Source organism: Aquila chrysaetos, chromosome 5 (assembly GCF_900496995.4).
Source record: "Aquila chrysaetos chrysaetos chromosome 5, bAquChr1.4, whole genome shotgun sequence".
NCBI classification, from domain to species: Eukaryota; Metazoa; Chordata; class Aves; order Accipitriformes; family Accipitridae; genus Aquila; species Aquila chrysaetos.
Genome location: NC_044008.1, coordinates 65,394,809 through 65,416,898, shown reverse-complemented (window position 1 = coordinate 65,416,898; position 22,090 = coordinate 65,394,809). Strand labels below are relative to the sequence as shown.

Genomic DNA, 22,090 nt, shown 5'->3' with positions numbered 1-22,090 from the left:
GGCCTTCAGGTGCCAAAAGAAAGGGAAGGAGATTACGCTGGTGCAACTGGGGCACTCCTGCAGGGATACATTCCAGTTAAACACTCCAGCGGGGTGTAGTAAGAGGCAAAGTGGTGCAGGAATAAAATACACAGTTTGGCGGAGACAGTTGGCCCGGCGATCTGCTGGAAAGAAGTCTTTAGTCCCAGTTTGCCAGTTAGCTCAGTCATGTGTCCTGCTGGGTTTAGGGTTTTTTCTCCCCCCTTAAATCATGAGTTTCACAGAACTGCCCCCTCCCTGCTCTGCTTTTAAACAAAACCAGTCTTTTTTTCCTTTTTGGGGGGAAATGGAGACAGATTAGAGTAATCTCACATGACTTGACCAGTGGGCAGTGAAGTCCAGTGATGCTGGGCGATATTCTAAAGAACTCACCCATAAACAGCAATTAGCTTTTAATCGCGCGCTGCTCCTGGCCCCCCGCGCCCGCCAGGAACAGCAACGTGTGCTCTTTGTCGGCCGGAGCGGCACCGGGGGGACCCACGGCAATGAAAGGGAACCGGGGGGTGACCGAGAGGAATAAGATGCTCATTTCAGCCCCACCCCCTTACTGCACTCAAAAGCTCTTATTTTCAGAGCAAAGCACTATTGAAGCATCGGGACAATGGAGACCAAATCCTTCTGGGGGAGGGGAGGTGCTGGCAATTGCCTCTTTTGTTGTTTTTACTTCTTTACTTGCCTATGGCCTCCCCCATCCCACCCCTCCAAGAAATCCACATAGATGCTCGCTAGTTGATAATGCAATCACTTTCTTGGGACCTTGCTAATAGGATTATAATTATTACTGGAGATGAACTGGAGTGAATAGAATATTTACCACTTCATCTTAAATTATTGTAAATCCCTCCAAAGCAGCCCTTTGATATGTAAAGTGCTGCCCCTCTCCCCCCAGTGAAGATAATTATTTAGTGGAAGTTCAGAGCTTTTAAGTACGATGGGGGACAGAAAGAGCCTTCGCTGTTTACATAAAGAGGAGGGCCTATATAATGAACTGGTGAAGTTGATGAATATCTTGCCTGTCTCCAGCAAAGGAGGAGGGAAGGTTCTTGCTGAGCGGTTGTAACATCTTGGGCTGTTGTTGGGAGAAGAGGGGAGGAAATTGAAAATTTGGCCCTTTCTAGTCCAAAGAAAGCCTCACATCCTTGCAGCCCGTGTTCAGTTGGTGCATGAATCCACCTGGTGACAGTGGCAACGCTTTGGGTTTATTCCTTTAGGACTGGAGGAATTTCTGTTTGAGGAATGACCAAGTAGGCTGGGAGACCTCAGCCTGGCAAAGAGATGTCTTGGGGAAAAGATACGGTATTCTACAAAGTCAGAGATAGAGGGAGGGATGGACTGGTGTGATGGTGCAAGGACTGGGGCTATGGCATGAGGCCAGGAGCAGGCGCACAACAGGTAAAGCAAGGACCTAGAGCAGGCTGTGCGTGTGGAGGGTCTGCGTGGGTTCGGGAGGAACCTGGACAAGGGGTTGGAGGAGAGATCAGTTGAAGGTTATTAGGTGGACAAACTGCATCAGGCCCAGAAAAGCCCCTGAGCGGAATTTGGATGGAGGCTGGGAGAGCAGTGGGGGACAGGTGGTGCTGCTTGCCCTATTCTTGCTCTGCCCTAGTCCTCCTATTGCCAGGGTTGGAGATGCCTGGGCCTCAGGGTCTTTGGCCTGAAGGAGAGGGCTGTACCCTGCGGGCACATCCATGTGAGCATCTGCAAGCAGGATACATTTCTCCCAAGCTTTCAGGCTGGTCCCATTCCCTTGAGCCCTTCCTCCCAAAGGCTGCCAGCATGGACCATCCACTCTGGGGTGAGAAGGGGGATTGCTCCAGCCAGCTGCCTCCAAGACCAACTTCATGCCTTTGCATCCATTGCCAAGGACGGGCATGTCCCAGGAGTGATGGCTGCATCACCCATTGGTCTCAAAGGAGGGTTTGTGGCTCTTTGGCCTCTTTATTATGCTCTCTGGTGAAAGTACAAACCCTGTCCCCATGCAGACAAGACTCCCATGGAGTGTTTCTGCTGCTGTAAGTTATTCCTCCCTTACAGGCTGCAGCTATACAGTGCACCATATAAGGCACTTGTTATACAAGGCAGTAACCCTGTGAGGGATAACATGTCATTATCTTGGTTATGAGTCTGTGCTTCTAATTAAGCCACTTAAACCCATGATGTAGAGGAGGCATTTGGGAGGGAAGTGGGTTTTGGCTGGCACAGGGTGGGAAGGGACCTTTGCGGCAGAGGCTGGTTCAGCTCATCACACCCATTGCTGTTCCCAGAGGCACAAATCCTCCAGGTTTTGTGCACGGATCAGGCCCTACTTTCTCCAGGTCAGGTACTCAGATGCTGCTGCAAACCGTCTGCTCTTGGCTGCAGCCAGGCAAAGTGCCCCGTGTCCCTCAACGGCAGCATGGGGAGGGTCAAACCTCTGTGGTGGATCCTAGATCTGATTTCAGTGCAGTGACTTTGGGGGAGGTGGTTAAAGTCTTCCATAAAAAACCCAAACCAAACAAAAAGAAAAATCCCCAGCCCCTTGTGATTGCAGCAGCTCGTTGTCCCCTCCTCGAGGCACGGCTTGCTTTGATTTGCCGGGGCTGTTTGGCGCGACCTGGCTCTGCCTGCATGGAGTGGGGGCGAAAGGACCATCTGCCGATGCCCCATGTCTCCCCACTCCCCCAGCCTTTGATGGGATTTTTTTATCTGCATCAAAAGAACTTAGATCAGACTCCACAGCCGGGCCAGAGCCTGTTCCTGTGGCGTATGTGGTGATGCCACCCGCGGCCACTGTCTCTTTGGCTCCATTGAAGCCCCGGAGCAGCTTCGTGATGGGGAGCCCTCGCACGCCGTTACCCTCCTCTCCCTCCTTTAATCCCCAAACTCCCCAGCAGGTGAAGGGCACCTGGCAGATTTGGGGGCAGGGAGCAAGGAGAGTGAGAAAAACATTAATTTCAAGCCCACATACTTTTTCCCCCTTTCCCTCCTCCTTTACCTACCCCTTCCTCACCCTCAAAGTTCATTAATTCCCATCATCTGGTTTGTGTAAACGTCGTGGCGAGTGTTTGACGGAGCTGGATAGGGTTACACCCGTTTCAAAAAGGCCGAGGCTGGTTCCCAGCCGTTCCCTTTTATTGTTGTATAATTTGCCAACCCAAACAACAGGCTCCTGCTCGAGACAAAGGCGCACATGTTGCCCTCACCGCTGGTCATAAAAAGAGGAGAGGCTGTGTGCTACTGTACAGGTCCTTGGTGCAACGGCAGCCTGAGCCAGGGAAAATTTTGGTAAGAAAAATGTGATGTATCAAATAATAAACCAGCAAGTGTTCCCACCCCCAAAGAGGAATTTGCTATTGCTGCTTCTCTCTCTGTTTCTTCCTCCCGCTCCATCTTCCTCCTTCCCCCATCTGGAGCTGCTGCCACCAGAAAGGGGAGTCAAAGCCAAGTGGGTAATTTTGAAGCCAGTTGACCTTGATGCTGGTGGCAGGCTCTGTGATGTAACTAAATGCTTTATTACTTTAACAGTCTGTCCCCAGGCTTGTCAGGTTCTTGCTTTTAAGGAGTATTTCTGGGATTTGATGATTTTGTGATCAGCCCTGCAGTGAGGAGGGCCAGGTAGGGTCAGGAAGGGTCCGGTGTGGTGGTATTCAGAGCTGAGCTGGTGATGCTCTCGGTTTTTGCTTCCCAGAGCACTGCAGAGCTCTTCCTCACTGTCAGGTGCCTGTATGAGGCTACAAGTGTGTGGTTTTAATCCAGCCCTTGGCTGCTCTGCTCACCACTGTACATTTTTCCTGCTTTCTGACAGCAACCTGCTGCCTCGGAGACTGGGAACAACTGGGTATCGCCTTGGTAGAGTAGGTGGGCTGGAATGCAAAGCTGCCAGCAATGGAGATGCCACCCCCATCCTTTCCTGGGTGTCTACAGCTCTTTTTCAAGATCCTAGATTTAGCAAGTGAGCCTAAATTTATTTATTGGGACAGGGGATGAGAGGAAGAGGCAGAGAAGCAGGGGGATTTAGAAAGAGAATTGGCTGTGCAGGGCGGGAACGGCAGTATAGCCCTCCTCAAAAGTGTGTTTGATTTAAGGCAGCGGATGGATGGACTGTAGTTTGAAACAAGCCCTTTGGCTTCGGTGGGATTCTGACTGGAGCAAAGCTGAGTGGGACCGTGCTGGAATGGGGACAGGAGACCAAACCACCCCTGGGGACAGGAATAGGACAGGAGAGGTTGCAGCAGGCTGGAGAGCATCATTGTGAGAGGGGACAAGGCTTCAATCTGCCTCATCTTCTGCACTTACTTCCTTTAAAGTTTTTCCGAGCTGGTATCAGCAGGCTTGTTTGCTTTCCAACCTGCAAATTAGAAACGCAGCAAAAGTCACAACAAATGCATCACGTGCACCAAATTGTACCATGTTCTGGGTCGTGCTGCTTGGGCTTGTTGTCACCTCGGCTTTTCAAATCCCCTGTCATGACTCTGGAGGCTAGAAATGTGTCTCTTCCCAGAATGGAAGAAGAGGTTTTGTGTCTACCTTTTGCATTTCTATTCACCTTCTCACCATAAGCTTTCAATCTAATCTATGTGGTTTCTTAGACAGCCTTTTGGGAGGATTTGGGGGAGCTTTCCCCAGAAACAGTCAGGTTGCCAAGATTTGGTTTTCTGGGAAGAAATCGCCTTTTTTTGTCTGGAAACACCAGTTGGGAATTTGGGTAGAAACTGGCCAGAAATAGGTTGGATGCTCTGCTTCTGCACCACCAGGCTGAAAAGGAAATGGTTCTGAATTACAGGCCTGAACTCGGTGTGAATGTGACTGATGTCCAAAATAGTTTGACTTGCTTTTTCTCCCCTTTCCCCCATTTTCCTTGCTTCTAGGGAACTGCTGTGGGGGTAAGTCTAGAAATTCCGCACCAAAGGAGGTTCTTGCTGTATCTGCTGGCAGATCTGCTGTGGGGACTGCTGCGAGCGCTCCCCGGTCTGCATCTCATAGCTGCATCCGGATGCTACAGTGTTTTATCCTGACCATAACAACGCTTCTCTTGCTTTTACAATACCCTATACACAGCTGTCCATCTCCTCTAGGAGAGTTTTGTCGTCCTTGCAGAGGGAAACTGAGGCAGCTCAGAGGATTGAGCAGGGTGTGGTCTGGAGGTGGAGGGGTTCGAGACTGGAGTGTGCCATCGCTGCAGCACGGGGCACCCCGATTTTAAAACTTACCAGTGGGACTTCAGCTCTTGAGCACGCTGGGGTGAGGGGAACATCTCCAGAAGCGATGCTGGGTGACTCTGGGTGCGGGGTAGGAATGTATCTGGCACGAAACCCTCCCCAGGAGGGAAAACTCACCACCCGCTCAGCTCCAGGACTCCTGTTTGGCAGCAGGAGCACCTGAGTGTGCCGGGTCTCTGCTGGGCAGCCTGACGGTGACCTCCACGTGGGCAGACGGCCAGGGGTGGTCATCTCCACAGACTCCCAGGCTGTGGCAGACCCCGGAGGGGTTTATCCCAGCGGGTGTTTGCCAATGGCAGGAGGTGCGTGGGGGGGACCGACAGACGTCCCCGGGGATAAAATCGGTAACGACTGCTGGGCTCTGCCCTGCGCGCTGGTCTGTCCTACCTGGGGCGAATAATGCAGCAACAGGTTGCGGAGGTCCCCTTGACCCCCCCAGCCTGCGGCCCCTCGCCGTTCCTCCTTGAGAAGTGGCAGCAGATTAGCCCAGAGCCCCTCTGCGCAGACAAAAGCTGCCACAAAGGGCATTAGGCTTCAGGATTGGATTACCGTGCGGCCACCTGTCATCCCCACTTTGTAAATTTATCTCTCTCTGGGTCCAGTTTTCACATTGGAGAAGTTTGCACTTAAAAAAAAAAAAAAAACAAAATCTCGCACCAGTGCCTCTCCAAGCAGCAGCCTGTCTGGGTTCGTTTTAGCATCCCTTCTTATTCTAGGCTTCAGAGCTGCGTGGGGCTGGGGATTAGGGCTGTTTGAATAAAGAGAGCCTTTATTACATTAGTCTAAGTGGTTAATAGGTAAAGTAGGCCAATCCATCTTTAGACTAAGCCTATCACTTCGCCTACGAAGGGTGCAGGCTTCACTGAGGAAATATTCATTAAAGGAAAAGCTTTTCCTCTGTCCCTCTTGACATGTTAATAGCTCAGGGTTAGGGGCTCTGCTCTCTGCCTGTGGAAAATTCATAGCTGTGCTCACGCAGCAACTCCCTCCTCTCGCTGGGACCCCCGACACTGCCGACAGCATTGCCGAAGTCAGCAGAGCAGCGCTGAGCCCTGCCAGCGCTTTGCTGGCTGGGCTTGGTGGGGACTAAGGGATGCCGGGAGTCTGCTGGTGCTCCTCGTCCTGGCTTTCCTTTTCCTGGCTTTTAGAAAGCAGGTGCCTTGTCCCTTCCCGAGCAGGGATGTAGGGAGAGGGTTCAAATAACAGGTAGAAGCAGTGCTTCAGTGCTGGGACTCTCTGCTGTGGGATGTTCTCAAGGCCAGAAGTATTCATGGGTTTGAAAGGATTAGACAGTTCATAGACACTATGAAATGGGATGATTTGGATGCAGATGCTGGCTCCAGAGGTCTTTGAACTCCAGGTTGCCAGAAGGCAGGAGGATAACAAGGCAGGAGGGACTGCTTGCCAGGCTTTTCATACTATCTTTACTTTCCACTACAGTATCCGCTACAGCCCTCGGCGGTGTCTCCATCCAGCCCGGTCCCGACTGGTGCAGCAGCTTTTGTCCAAGGGCTCAGTTGAGCTCCCTGTTTCCCACAGCCTGACTCCCTTTATCATCTCCCTTTCCTCTCCTGTATGGGCAACGGTGGTAGCTGCACCTCTGCCATTCTTATCTTGCACCAAACAGTGCTGGCAGAAGCTGCCCAGGTCTCTAACGTGCCTGTGAACCTTCCACGGAAAAAGAGGACTCCACAGCTGTCACGAACTGCCACAGGGCTGAACTGTGCATGCACCATTGAGTTGAATGTGGGTTTCTGCTATTATTTTTGCCCAGAGGGGTTGCATCCTGCCAGGGCATGGTGGCTACAGCTCTTCTGACCATTACAGCTCCTCTTTTCCCTCCTTCTACAATGGCTGTTGTTTAGTGCAGCCCTTGCTGTCTTGGAGCCCCAGGAGCAGATGTGTTCAGAGCTGAAGTCTGGTCCTCCTTCCACCAACATGTATGTCCAGTGTGTTGTGTTGGAGCTGCATTGCTGTATGTGGGCCAAGTTGTCCTTCTCCAGTTGTGGTCTGAATGGGAATAAATGCTTTTCCACCTGTGTGAGTTCAGACCAGCCAACTTGCCAGTTCCTCCTGTCCCTGAAGCTCTGTTGTCTCTGGCTGCCAGCACGATGATTGATGCCTCTATAGGAGATTATGGAAAGCATGAGAAGGCTCATCACAACAGACAGACCTATACAATAAAACTTTGCTTTCCTGGACGTGATGCCGTCAGAGGTTCAAACCACATCCGTGGGCCACAATATTTGGCTTCACTTGCTGCTGTCTAGCTTTTATGCAGCCACTTTTCAAACAAGGCAGCATCTGAGATGGTTTCGAGGATCTTAGTTTTGGGCTATGCCTGGCACCCGTCTGGGTACAACAAAGGAAGGGAGTGCTGGAGCTAGGGCTGAAGGCTGGTTTTGGTGGATTCAGTTCTCGTTCTTGGGTTGAAGGCTCTGTTTCTATCTCGGCTCATCTTAGCCTGTGCTGACCAAGCCAGACACCAGTAGCAGTGTCAATGGTGTGCCTTGTCTTGCTTCTCTTGCTGTGATGGGTCACCAGCGAGATGTTCTGCAAATGCCAAGGATTCGGGTTCTCTCCAAAAATAACAATTTTGGGGGGTCTAGACCTGCACAGAACTGAGTGCTCTCGGCTCTATCGGAAACAAGACATGTTGGAAGTCCTCAGCCACAAATCAAGAGTGTGGGTTCAGGTGCTGACTGGTCTAGAAAAGGACTGACACTGGGGCTGTGGATGCCTCTTACTCGAAGAGGTGCTCCTTGCTGTCTTCCACTTCTGCAGAATACTCCTCTTTGTTTGTTGAAATGCTAATTAAAAGCCTGTGTTTCCCAACCAGATCAACTGACTCAGCACCTCCACCCCCAGCAATTTCCTCCTGTTTCATGGCCCAGCCCTACCCAATCCCTCTCTTGTGCAAAGGGGAAAAACTAACCCTTGCATCATTCCCAGGAGACTGATAAATACTGACTGTAGTAGTCCGGGAGGAGAAGTTGGTCTCGAGGTGCAGGGCCCCATACAGCAAGCAATCTGACAGACCTGACCTGAAGCCAAAGGGCTTCAGTGCAGCACAGCTGTCCTGAGCACGTCTTGGGAAGCAGTCTCCTCTCTAGGCAGGTCCCAGCCCATTGAGGACTTCATGGGTTGAAACCAGCCTCTTAAATCAAGCTGGAAAGCGGTTGGTGGCCAGCGCAGGACGTAGAACTTGGATTTAATGTGGCCGTAAAAAGAGACACCACTTAATGAGTAGACAGTCGAAATCCACATCAGCCCACGATAGAATTAAGAGTTGCTGTCTGAGCATTACTGACTGGCTGTGTTCTGCGATGGCGTTACGGGTTTGTGGAGTTGGCCAGAAAGGTGAAGGATTAGTCAGAGTTTTATTTTGGTTACTGTTTTTTTGGCACAGGCTGGCTCCTGACTTTCAGAAGTTCTCGCTTCCCAGATGTCTGGTGGACCAGTGTGATTTTTATCTCCATGTGAAACTCCACTTGCGTGGCCTTGAAATTGCAGCCCTGGGGGTTGCCACCACCCTTGGGCATGGCTGGGGGTTTCCACAAGCTGATAGCCCCTTCTTCCACAGTCCAGCTTGTCCATCACCAATTCTCCCAGTGACCCGTGGAGATCTGGTATGGCGACTGTCTCCCACCATGGGTCTATGGAGAAGGGGCTTTCTGGGGAGCCCCTGAGCACACCTCACCTGCAGTGCAGAGGTGTAGTCATTGGGTGCCCCTTGCCAGTAAACACATTGCATAAAGTTAATTGCAGAAGCTGATGAAGCAAAATACCAGTTACAGTGCGAGATAAATAGCAGTTGCATAAATAGCTACTGACCAACTTTCATAGGCATGTTATGATTTTTGATTCAATCAGACCTCTCATTCCTGGTTTTCCTATTATTTAGCCTCAGAACAGATGGGTCATTTTTTTCCCTTGGCTTCTTAATCAGGGCAACCATTGGCTTTAACACAAATTATCAGTCGCTTTTTTAATTGCAAGAGCCCATGGTCTTCATTGCTGTAGAAGCATAAAAGTGGTAAGGGAGGAGATGGCCGTCAGGGAACAAACAGCCTCTGTGTGCAGTGTCGTACGTCTGAGGGAAGCGCTGTTTGAGGCTTGCAGATCACACACTGGCTGGTTATTTCTCTGTGCTGGGTGGATGCTTTGAAAACTTAATCAAGTTTTATAGCTTCAATTTTGTGGCTGACTCCCCTCTTGCCTTTTTTTTTTAACTGTCTTGCAACCCAGAGCAAATGAGTCCCATTGGGTTATAAAGGGAAAGAATTGGCAAATGGTCTAAGATATTTAGCCTTGCCTAATGAATGATAGGAAAAAATTACTCTTCCTGGTTCGTGCCGCTTCCATCATTTCTGCAAGCTCTCTAGTTTTTCCCCACATGGTTAATTAGAAATAGCCAGGGAATAAAGTGAAATTGCTGAAGGCTTTAGGTTTTGAGGGTATTTTGTGAGGGTACGTCCTACCCATGAGCTGAGGTTGTGTTCTCCATGGTCGTATCCTGTGTCCTGGACCTGCTGTAGCCTGTGTGGCAGTGGAGGGGAGAGGTTGTCCTCGTTGGGTGCTGGACTGGGGTGTGCTGAAGATGCTACCAGCAGCTCTTGATGTTCCTTCTAGCGTTTATTAGGGAACAAGTCTGCACAGCGATAGGGAATAGTAAAGCAATGTGGTTGGATGAGGTCCTGTTGTTGACAAGCCAGGGACAAATTGCACCCTCTTGCTTGAATTGGGAAAAGAGTTGTGTTTGGGATGCAAACGGAAAGCAAGGTGGACGTGCTCCAGTGAGGTCCTGCTTTTCTGTTACACCGTTCTTCTTGTTACTGTGGGGAAGACGAGCCCTGGGTTGGAGCTGAGGGCTATCTGGTGTTGACCTGAGCCAGGAAAGCCACCTGGTGCAGCTCAGGACTCATCCTGACCGGTCTGGAGCCCGTGTGGTACATGTAGCTGCACTCCAGGTGCAGAGTGTAGCCCAGCTAATCCACTCATGGATAACTGGGAGATTACTCAGCTGGATTTCTAATACAGTGGCCTTTAATAATAATCCCCCCCCTAATCCCTAAATCAATGGAAGATGGATTTATCTGTACGCACTAAATGGCCTGTGTAGGCATTTTAGGGAGAAGAATTCTTGTGTATCTATATGTGAACATATACATATATATATGTATGCATATGCATATTTTTGGTCCTGTTACCTGTCGTTCTGACCCATGTCTGTGTGTTTTGCTGCAGGGACCTCATGCCCAGGACCCTGGAGGGGCAGATCACCATGGAGAAGACCCCCAGCTACTTCGTCACCAAGGAGGCCCCAGCCCGCATCTCCTCCATGTCCAAGGGCACAAAGCTCATCGTGGTGGTGCGGGACCCCGTGACCAGAGCCATCTCGGACTACACCCAGACGCTCTCCAAGAAGCCCGATATCCCCACCTTTGAGAGCCTGACCTTCAAAAACAGGACTACGGGCCTGATCGACACCTCGTGGAGCGCCATCCAGATTGGCATCTATGCCAAGCACCTGGAGAACTGGCTCCTCTACTTCCCCATCGGGCAGATCCTCTTTGTCAGTGGGGAGAGGCTGATCAGCGACCCCGCGGGGGAGCTGGGCAGGGTCCAGGACTTTCTGGGCCTCAAGAGGATCATCACCGACAAACACTTCTACTTCAACAAAACCAAGGGGTTCCCCTGCCTGAAGAAGGCGGAAGGCAGCAGCAAACCCCACTGCCTGGGGAAGACGAAAGGCAGGACCCACCCCGACATAGACCAGGAGGTGGTGCAGAGACTGCGGGACTTCTACCGGCCCTTCAACATGAAGTTCTACCAGATGACGGGGCAGGACTTCGGCTGGGACTGAGGCTGGCGTGGGAAAGTCTCCTGTAATTTCTTGCCCAGCACGGTTTGCGTATATAAAGAGATATATATGTATGTAAAATGTACAGAAATCTATTTTATAATAATTTATTTTTAATTCCTAAGCAATTAATTCACTAAGCTGCCTAACCGCACTGGCTAGAATGGTAGCCCGTAACCTGTTTAACATTCCATGGTGTTTAATTCTAATATGTCTCTCCTTTTTTTTTTTTTTTCCCCACCCCTTCTGTTTTCTCCTCTTTTTGGTTTGGTTTGTAACAGACGGTGCTTCCATTTTTCCTAAACAAAATTTGTATTTAAAAAATCAAAAAAAGCGAGGGTGGCAGGGGAGGGGTGGGGAGGGAGGGAAAGCACAAATTTATTTTTGTTACGGGTATCTGGCCTTTATAAACACTTGCTTTCCCTATTCCAGTGTCCCAGTCTCTGCTCCGGTGTTGTGCTCCCTTGTCCCACAGCTTTACAGTTAGTCCCGCAGCCCCGGGGGAGGTTTCTCTGGGGCGGGTGGGGAGGGAGGCTGGTCATCTCCCTACAACCCACATACCTCTGCTGAGCAGCAGTGCGTTTTACTGGTGGCTGTAAAGCGCAGGGAACCCCAAGCCATACAGCTCCTGCTCTGCAGCCCAGGACTCTGCCGGGAGGGTAACGTGCTCGTTTTCCAGCGGAGAAGCCGCAGAGCCTGTTGCATGGGCAGAGCTGTCTCCTCAGTATACTTATCTTTCTTGCCTTTTGTCAAGGAGGCTCTTTCCCACGATCCCTCTATGCATTTTAAATCTTTACTGCAGGACAAATGTAAAAATACATGTATCTGTATGTGACACGCTCAGCGCTGGTCTGAATGACTTGCAAGAAGCGTCGCTCCAGGAGTGCCTGTGCGCACAGAGCACTGCTGGGAGGTGGCTGCGCCGGCAGCGCGGGGAGCAGCGTCCACCCACCAAAGACGCCAGCAGAGTTGCGGTGTCACGGGAAAACCCCAGGTCTCTGCTTGGTGCCATCCCTAGCATGGAGGGTGTCCCAGGACACGGCGCAGGCAGCACTACCATCTCCAGCCCTGCAGCCGCTGGAGCAGCTCCCGGTGCCTAAGACTGGGGAACATCAACCTTGGCCCCCTTGATTCCCATTACATTTTGGTCCAACACCCTATCCACGGTCTCTCCCAAGAATCTGTAGAAAAGCAGGGGGGAGTCTGGGCTGTACTTGGGTTGGGGTGTTGCTGTCAGCCCAGGTGTAGCCAGGTACGCCCCCCCCCTGCCCCGATGCCCCGGGCAAGCGCAGGGGTGGTAGCCAGGCAGGACAGGAGGCTCTGAGCACTTAACCATCAACCCAGGTACAATAACCTGGAGATCCTTCCCCTCAGGTGGAACCAAATGCTTTGGGGCATTAGGACAGGTTGGCAGGGCTCTCCTGAGAGCTCTAGGCACGTTTTGTGTGCTCAGGACGTTTTGATAAGCACCGTGTGTGCCAATGCCTTATCGTTACTGTCGGGGGTTCTGCTAGCTCAACTGGAACGTTTTCAGAGCAAGGTGGCAGCAGAAGTGATTTGCTCCTTGAATTTTTAACAGAAGCAGGGCTACGTTGTCTTTGGGCAACAAGAACCCATGCACCTCACCTGCAGCGCTGAAATGATGTACTGCACTGAGCATGGAGCTTGCTGGATAAATCTCATGACATTACCATGTAAGCACTTGCATAAAGCAGGCGGTGTAAGTAAAACTCGAAACAGCAAATGCACCAATGGGCAGAGCATACGTGAGTTGTGTTAATCCTCTAGTTTTATATGCATTGCCTATATAAATGCACGCCCTGCACATCTCCCCAGTCACCCATAGCAAACCACCTTTGAGTACCACATTGCTGAGCCATGCCCAGCTGTGGTGGGGTGTTTTCAGTGGCATTTCCCAGATGTTTCTTTTACTTTGCAGCCTCCTTGCTCTTGCCTGCTCCTTACAGCTCTCTGCTGCAGCTGTTTGGTGATGAAAAGGCTCTTTGGAGCCTGGACTGCGCTCTCCCTGGGTCTTGATTTAGTCCTGCTCAGGTGGATACCCACCTCTGGGTCTGCTGGAGGGATTTGCAGGTAAAGTGCTGCCCTTCAGTGCTTTGTTTGAACCTAAGGGCTCTTGGCTTGGCTCAGCAGTGTCACATCTCTGAAGGGATTTAGGGACTCGCACCTCCCTCAGTGCTGGTGGGGCGTGTGTGGGTTCATACATGGGGTGCAGTGCACTGGGGTGTCCTCAAGCAAAGGGAGATGCTAAGCATAACGTCAGGACTGAGCTGCCTAGCAAACCTGCTGTGAGCAGGGTGCAAATCCCTCCTTGGGGTTTGCCTCCAAGCACATCATCCTACAAACAGGAAAGTTGGGCAAATCCTCTCCTTTTTGCCCTGAGCCATTTCTAGCAACAAAGCGATGCTTTGGCCCGATGCAGTCCCACTTCCAGAAGTCACAGGCGTGAGCGTGGGGCCTGCTGAGCTGCGCAGGTTGACAGACCACACACACAATGCCCGTCCTGCAAAACACAGCTGCAAACCTTGAGTGGTGATTGGATCTATGCATGTTTGGGGTCTTTGGTTTTAGCTCCAGCCAGGTCCCTGGCTCTGTTCCCCGCTGCCAGGACAGGCAATGAATGCACGAGCGTGTCTGCTTTATCACAAACCCTGCTGCTGTTGGGTGACTGAGGGGAAGGGGCTGCGGGGGTGAGGGGTGGGGAGGAGAAGAAAATACTTCCTGGTGGAAGAGTGGGTTTTGGTTCTCAAAACCTCAGTCGTCCTACTAGCTGGCTTATGCAGTGTGTGGAAAGACGCTCATCCTCTCCACTTGGCCTTTGGGTAAGCTCCCAGCCGCGACCGCACTGCTTCCCCAAGCGGTTTCGCTGGCTGAGCCCTTCCGCTGCGTGGCAAGAGCCTCCGGGATCTACCGCGTTGGCGTGGCTTCCTTTCCGTGCGGTTCCCTCCGGAGCACGTGTGCGTGCCTGCTTTTGAATGCTGGAAGATTTCGCATCCCCTACGTCTTCCTTCTTCCTTTCTTGGAAACAACTTTTTAATATCCCAATGCCTTCCTCAGCTATACAGCAGAGTGTGGGCTTAATTTGTATAATCAAGCCCTGCTGAAAAACGCTCTCATGAAGCAATCTTGTTGGAAAGTAGGAATACAGAGAGTGAATAATAACTTCTAACCTTAAGCAAATTGTTAGCCCTGGCTCAATATCCTTCGTAATGAAGTCTGCACTAGACTTTTAACATAAAGGCCTTACCTAGCAAATAAGACAATGAAGTTGAATTTCCCGTGGTGTACATCTGGTTGCTAATACCAGAATCAGTGCTATTGTCATAATTTAAAAAAAAAAACAACAATAACTTTTTTTGAAGTTAAGCTTGAAGGTGTGATTAGAAGTTCTTTTTTTTTTTCCACATAGTAACATTAATTTATGGCTGAGTTTCATTCAGTCCTGTATTCAGAAGTGCAGTACAGATATTAGTGACGTGTTGTCTGTAACATGGTACTATAGAGTAGCCAATTTGTAAGAAAAAGAACAAAATGGAAAGAAAAAACAAAAAAACGCACAAAAAAGAAAATCTGAAAAAAATGTAAATCGATTATTTTGTGGTATGTACAACACAAATTAATTTTACACAGAGAAAGATGTTTCTAGGGAAATGAAATTCTGGTAATTCATACTATTTGTATGAACAAATAAAAGCTATATTTTACCAAGCGATGGACACGGTTGTATTCATTCAACGCTGCGGAGGTAGAGGTGGCCTCCCCCCATGGGTTTGGTGGTGCTGACCCCCGACACTTGCATGTCCACTCCATTAATGTCCAGCAACGGTGCTGGCCCCACGGCAAAGCCCAGAAGCGTGTGCTGAGGCCGGCAGGATTTAATCACATAGGTGAGCTCCCACCCAGCACAGCGCTGTGTTTGGGAGCCAGAGGCTTCGCTGGGTGGTGAACGTGTGCGTGTTTTGCTCAGTTGGGTTGTTGTGTGGGCTGATCTGTCCTGTCGAAAGCACCTTCATCAAACACCATTTCAGGGAAGCAGACCTGAGGGATTGCCCTCAGCCCTGCTGCAAAAACTGGATGGTCTTGGTGGTTGGTGAAATCATCCTCCTGCATCAGGGATGCTGGAAGACAAATTCAGTGCTTTATAGCTGGTGGTGGGGAACCTTTCCAGTGCCAAGTTTCTTTTCAAAAGCATTGCACTTACAGTAGTGATGCTGATCCAAACCTCTGGGGCCAGTGGTTGCTATTGCTCCCTACACACTCAACACTTTAAGATATAAAAATTCATTATCATTAAATTCAGAAGAGTCCCAGGCCAGTGCTATACAAAGCAGCGCCTAAAGAACATTACAGATTTATGTAATGTAGCAATTGCCACTTAACTAAACTGAATTAAAACAATTTAATTTTTCTTAGCAAGTCTTGCATCCGGTGCAGAGTAATTGATGGGAGTCTTTCAGATTGCCCATTTTTCAGAGACCTTCTAGAAAAGGAGTCAAAAGTAAGCACAAGATTTAATATGGCGATTTAGCAAGAGTTCAGCCTGGAAACCTCCAGCTCGTCAGGATTGTAATTAGCTGCTCCCAAACTCTGGCAATGCCTAACCTCTATAGGTACCTCATTTTGAAAATATATATATGTAGATTTTATTTTAAAATTCCCATGTACCTTTTGAGCGGCACAGCTGGATGTGCTGCGAGCTGACCTCAGGTTGATAGAGTTGAGCAACTAGTTACCTCATTCTCACCTCACCTTGATTGCATTCAAAACCAGGTGCTCTTCTGCTAATTCCCTAGGAGATGTCAATCCTGTACACAGCCTAGGTCTGAGCTCAACCTGGTTTTGCAACAGCTCATAGAGTGCTGTCCCTCATTCTTGTATTTTATAAGAGCTACCAGTTCTGGGATGGAAAGAGTGTGGGTGCTTCTCCTTCACAGGGCAACTGGTGCTGCAGAGGGAAGGGGAGGTAAGTCCCTGTGAAATGGTGTTCAGCATCTGTACTGTCCTCTGCATCTCCCTGTAGGCTATTCCCAGTTGCACCTGGGCTTGTGGATATTGGGGAGTGTTTCCCTGCTCAGTTTGGACTGGGCCCCGTTCTGACATGCTCTTTTGGCAAGACCATCTAAAAGATAAGAGTGTCTGTGTTGTTTGTGGGATCGCATCCTGAATACAGAGAAGTGTATTCAGGTGTATTCTGAAGGAGGTGGCCTGAAGGGTCTTCTAGTAGCTTTGGGGACTTCTGCTAGAGGAGGAAGCTCTTGAAGGAGAATGGTTTGATGAAGAGGTATGTGAGGCAGAGGCAGCCAATGAAAGGTTGTTGCTAATGATGGTGATAACTAAGCTGGATTTAATTTTTTTCTAGGTTGGTGGAAGAAAGGTGATGAGCTATTGCTTTCATCTAAAAATTAACCAGGTCTCCAGGCTGGGCAAATGAATGTGGTGTTTCTCGTGAAGGTGCTTGGGGTCTGGCACTGAGAAAACCTCCCAGATGGGTGTCACATTGCAAAGATGCAGATGCCAGGGATGAGAAAGCACAGAGCAGGGAGGAATTTACCTGAAAGGGAAAGGGCTGCTGCTGTGAGCACCTCCATGTGGCACCTGGAGGGTGTGAAGACCTCTTTGAAGAGGGTGAGGGAAGGTTAAAATGAGGAAGGAAAGAGCTGGGGTAGCTTGTAAGCACTAGGGAAACGTCTGGGCAGGATCTGCGAAGGCAAAAAAGTGCTGTTAAAGCTTGGAGTTGAGTCCGTGCTAAGAAAGCCATTGAAAAAGTTGGTGGGTTTTGTAGGTAGTTCCATGTTTATTGGGCTTTGGACCAAAACGATGCATTTAAAACAACCTTGAAGCTTGAGAGTTTTTACTGGGGCCTGGTTTCAGGAAGAAGTCATTATTAATGAGTGCTTTTTTTTCCTTGGGACTGGTATACAGATGGCTGAGAGTTTGTGCTGCTGGCAGTCCCAGTTCCCTAACCACCAGGATATTGCAATAGGAATTGCTTTGCTTCCCTTTCTGAGTTTTTGTTATTTTTTCTCTCTTTCAAAAATCTTACTTAGCCACTAGATCTGTCCGTTAATAGCTTTATTTAAAGCTAAACTTTATTATCCTCCAATTTCTCTCTGTGGTTAAGAACCATGGTGTTAACTCTTTTCTTAATGCATATATTTAAAAAGGTAATAATACTGACTAATTAGTTATAAATCATTCAAACATTTCTATGCAAGGTAAGTGTTCAGCGCCTTGTTTAATGGCTTCTTTATTAGAGAGAGGAATTCCTGTGTCAAATGTTAGTGTTGGTAGCTTTAGCTTCGATAAAACCTCATGGCCATCATGAGTCCTCAGATCTTTCTGTCAGTCAGGATTTCCCCCATATGCAGATTACAATTAATTTCATTAAAACACCTATTCCAGATCATTGCAGGGTCCTATACCCTAATTCGCTGGGAGGTACCAAAGACAGGGTAGGTTGGTTGATCTTGCTGTTTCTAAACTCTTCTCCCTAAGCTGTTTGCTCTGTTTACTGCTGCTTTCCCTTATTTTCCAGCAGACCATGATTCAGTCCTGCAGGATTTTTAGATCTTAACTTCTGCCTCCACAATTTCCTCCTCCCCCTGAGAAGGGGCTTACAAACAGGATTGGAAGAATCAGCCACCATCCCTGTAACAATTTGGTTAAAAACTGAAAAGCATCCTCCAGGAATATTGTTCGCAGCTATTTATATAGCCAGCTATAATTGGGAGGCTTAATTCATGCTCATTAACTCATCTGAGATGCTTGATGAGAAGCACTGCAGCAGTGCTAAGTGTTACTGGTTATTCAAGCTGCTTACAGCAATGAAGGCATCACCATTTGTCTTGGCTTGATCTTTTCCCTATCCCACCAGGAGCTGGTAGGGAGGACACTGGTACCAGCTGTCCTCAGGAACAAAGTCCTGTCTGGATATTGGGCTCTTGCCAGAAATTACATGCTGTGCCCTGGTAGCAACCAAAATTCTGAACAAAGGAATCAAGTTTTAAAATAATATGCTCAAAAAATGGCTTGGCAGAGAAGATGCAACTGGCTGCTTTGACATCTAGGTTATTTAGCTGGGAATTTATGTGTCAAAAGCTTAAAAGCTTCACCAAAGAAAATTTAAGAAAGCACCATGTTTCCAACTAATTAAGTAATGTCAGCCAAATATAATTTATTTCTTACCATCACTCATGTCTACAGCAGAATTATCTCATTTTTGATTTCTAATGACTTTCTCTCTTGCATTAATCTGGCCATGAATTATTTTTATATAACTTTTTGGCATTGAAGCAAAGAAATTTTTTTTCTTTTTTAATAAGAACAGCATCCCTAGATAATTCTGCATCACCCTTGAAAGGGGGCAGGGAGTCTAGCTTGGGTTTCATGCCATGACTCTAGCCTCCCTCCCCAGGAACCTTGGTAGGCTCTACCCCAGGTCTTCCCCAGGACCTCAGCTTGTCCTTGCTCTCTGAGGCCTCCCTTATTCTTTTTTCTAGTACCAAGTTGGATGTACAGGTTCTGGTTTGGCCTTTTATTCTAACAAAAAAAAGAGGCTTTTTCCTGCAGTTCTCAGGGAATTTTGTCAAGTGCTTTTCACAGAGCATTGCTGGCTTTTCTGTTTTTCACAGCATCCCTGGCTTTTCTCATAGGTAGAAGCTGTTGCAGAAGTTTTAAATTTGGTTCCTCTACCTATCATCTGCGGCTCTGTTCCAGGCATGTGCGTCCTGGTTATTGGAAGTGTCAGTCTTCCTGCTTTACTGCTTTGGTTCACGTCTTGTTTTTTATTAATGGTTTGTTACCCGAAATTCGGCTTGTTTCCAAGTCCCTGGAGCAAGCTCTGAGGATGTTCCCATACAGGACTGGATCAGACATGTAGTTTGCATCCAGTATCCCACCTCTGAGCCCAGGTAGCTCCAAGAGCAAAGAACTGGAGATGAACCTTTCTTTTTGGCTGCTCATAGGTGAATATGGGTGAATCTGTAATTTAGAGGTCCATGCTCTGCCTGGGTTTTCTCTAGCAGTGCATCAGATTCCCTTCCGTGGTCAAGGCAGACCTTGAACATAACCTAAAGAGATTAGCAAATACCTGTTCTTATGAAACTTCCAGTCCCGGCTGCAGATCAAAGTAACTCAGGTAATTTAGAAAGGCATTTAAGTATTGGGTGCTTTACATATATGGGGCTGAACCTCCAAAAAATTCCTTTGTTTTCAACCACTGCAGAAGCAGAGCCTACTACCCACAGTCACCGAGGGCGATCCTACTGCATCTCCCGTGGGAGGAACGCCGTTTCCAGCCAGCCTGGGTTGCTGCAAGGTAACCTGGTTGGCAGATGACCTGGACAGACAGCTAGAACTGCTTTTCCCTTGGGGAAAGCAGGAGGGAGCACACAGCCAGAAATGCCAGGCAGGCAGAGCTCAGCTGGCAGAATTTCACCACCTTCAAAGGGTGAGCCTGGGAGGAAGCTGCAGGCAGTAAACAGATTGCTGAAGGGTGATATGGAAAGTGGGTAAGGTAACCCTGTATAGGGATACCTCAAATATTGTCTTTCTGTGCCCTTTGCATGGGCTGGGGTTGCTTAGAGGTACTTTATATGTAAAGTATTTCTGAAACCCAGTGGGTCATGCCCACCGAGACAATAAATGCATAATTTAAGCTGGATAAGGTTGACTAGCCGCAGCTCTTTAAACTCTCATCAGGACTGAAATTGCACTGCTGGTTAGTTTGGGATAAGAGAAGTCACCTACAGCTCAGTGTTTCCCTAGTGCTTCACCAACAGCTTTCATGGGGAATAGAGATACAGCTGGCTTGGATTTGTCATGGTCTTCCTCTCTCATCTGTGTCCTCTTGGATGACCAGCCAGGCTCCAGTGCTGAATTCCCAAAACTGAGCTCAGGGAAGAACAGGGGGAAAGTGAGCTGTTGAATCACATTCATGTGGTTGCAGCCCATAAAGCTGGAGGACTCTGGTTGCTGCATGACATGTCACTGCTGAGGACTGTGAAAGGTTCTGGCCAACCTGCTCTAGATCCAGGATCCCACATCTCAGTGGGCACAGGACAGACCATGTTGTTTACAACCTGCTGTAGAAGATGCAGAGCTGCTCTACTCTGTCTTACTCTTCCCTCCTCCTAAGCCAAAGCAAAACTTTAAAACCAAAAAGCCCAACAAGGAAAACTCCCCTAAAACACAAAGGAGTTTTTTTTACTCACTTCTCCTCCTCAGATTTTCATTATTTCCCATGGAAAATCCACTTCACCTGTGGAAAACTGCTCTGCAGAAACTTCCATGTAGTTAAAAACTAAGAAAACAACTTTTTGGAAAATGGAGTGGCACTAACACTTTTGCTAATTCTGACCCAGCATAAGGCAGCCAGATGGGGCAGTGGGGATCAGAGCAAGGACCTAAACAGCTGGATGTGCCTCTGCAGCAGGAGGGGAGGTGAAAGCCCAAAGTCCCAGCTTATATCTGAGCACACTTGCAGATGAAGGTCTATCAAGCAGATATGGAGATGTGCTGGGGCCGCTGGGCTGTACTGGTATCCAAACCCATGCTAACTGCTGTTCAGTGATGGACTAAAACAGAATCGACAGCGGATGTGTCAGACTGTACTTGGCTTTCTTTAATCACAAGAATGATGGAAAAAGTAAACTTCAAGCCAAGTACTAACACAGCTCTGCTAGGGGGAAGCTCCAAAGCCCAGATCTCTTAGGGCCCACAGCACCAAGAAAGCATGGGGAGGACAGCCCTGCTGAAGTGCGGTGTCAAATTTAGCAGATACCTACCCAAAAGCTGGGGGCACAGTCATGTGCAGCTGTAGGTGTGTTGCATCTCCATCTGCAGTATGGGCTGTGGGCTGCTGAGGTGATCCTGAGATGTGGACAATTCAGGATCGTCATAGAATAATAGTGTATTAATTTTTTTCACGTCTTTGCCTTAAATTCCAGCGTGGAGGGCCAGATCCTCAATTCAGTGTAAAACAACCTCACATAGCACACTGCAGCTGAGGTTGTCCAAGGGACTTCAGTGGATCCACAGGGTTTATGGCATCCAGTGGGATCTGCTTCTACAGAGCTTCTAGGCTAAGTACAAGTCTTCAAAAGACAGCAGCAAGTGCCTGGGCAGTCTGGTACTTCCCTCCCACGCCATCCTGAGTAGCCCTGTGCTACTGGTGGAGATTGACTCTTATTCCATCTACCTTGACATGGCCACAGATGCATGAAGTGATACAGTTGTACAAGAAATCCAGCTGGCTGTCAGTCCTCAGGAAATTCATATGCCATTTGTTGGGCTGTCATTATTCATCCCTGGAGGGATAACAATACAGGGATCTCATTACACTTCCTCTGTGTATATTTGCTTTTATACTCCTTTGTTTGAGAACATGCTTGGCAACTCAGTTGTTCAAGTATTGTGCTGGAAAATACATAGTATTTATGTATCAACAGTGAATAACAGTCTCCAGAGAATCAGAGGGATGCAATTCCAATGGTACAGCAGTATGGGGGATGCAGGGTGAGGGGTCTTGCACAGGACCCCTTGGCCTAAGGAGGTCAATGTGCTGGGACTGGGGGTATGAAGACTGGACTACCTGTGGAAAGGGAGTATATGAAACATTTGTTGAGTGTCTGTGTTGCCATTTGTGGTAGAGCCCACAAGTAGTCACCAGTGAAAGGGATTAACCCTTGTGCTCACCTGTAGCTCTCTAAAGATGAAGCCAGCAGTCCCTGTTTGGGTCTGCACAGATGACCAAGCCAGGATGTCATTGCAGAAGGTCACATTCAGAAGTTCTGGCTATTTCAGGGATTCAACTTCACTTTCTGCCCTTCTCAAGGAAGAATAATGGTGGGAGACTTTGATCTTCTGGGTGTTTCTTGGCATTTTGCAGGCACTCTAAAAGATTTATAATGAGGTGCTTTTCCAATTCTGTACAATCCCATTTTCAAAAGCAACTTGGGCTCTTGGCGTTCAT

At 48.7% G+C, this 22,090-nt stretch overlaps 1 protein-coding gene across 1 annotated transcript in view; it reads left to right on the top strand.

Moving 5' to 3' along the window:
• LOC115342071 (heparan sulfate glucosamine 3-O-sulfotransferase 3B1) overlaps positions 1-14,830 on the top strand; it is a 31,710-nt gene extending 16,880 nt beyond the window's left edge. Inside the window, exon 2 of the mRNA XM_030015878.2 lies at positions 10,485-14,830. Coding sequence (XP_029871738.1) covers positions 10,485-11,103 — 619 coding nt within the window. The 3' untranslated portion in view covers positions 11,104-14,830. The remainder of the gene's footprint in view (positions 1-10,484) is intronic.
• The last annotated feature ends 7,260 nt before the right edge of the window (positions 14,831-22,090 follow it).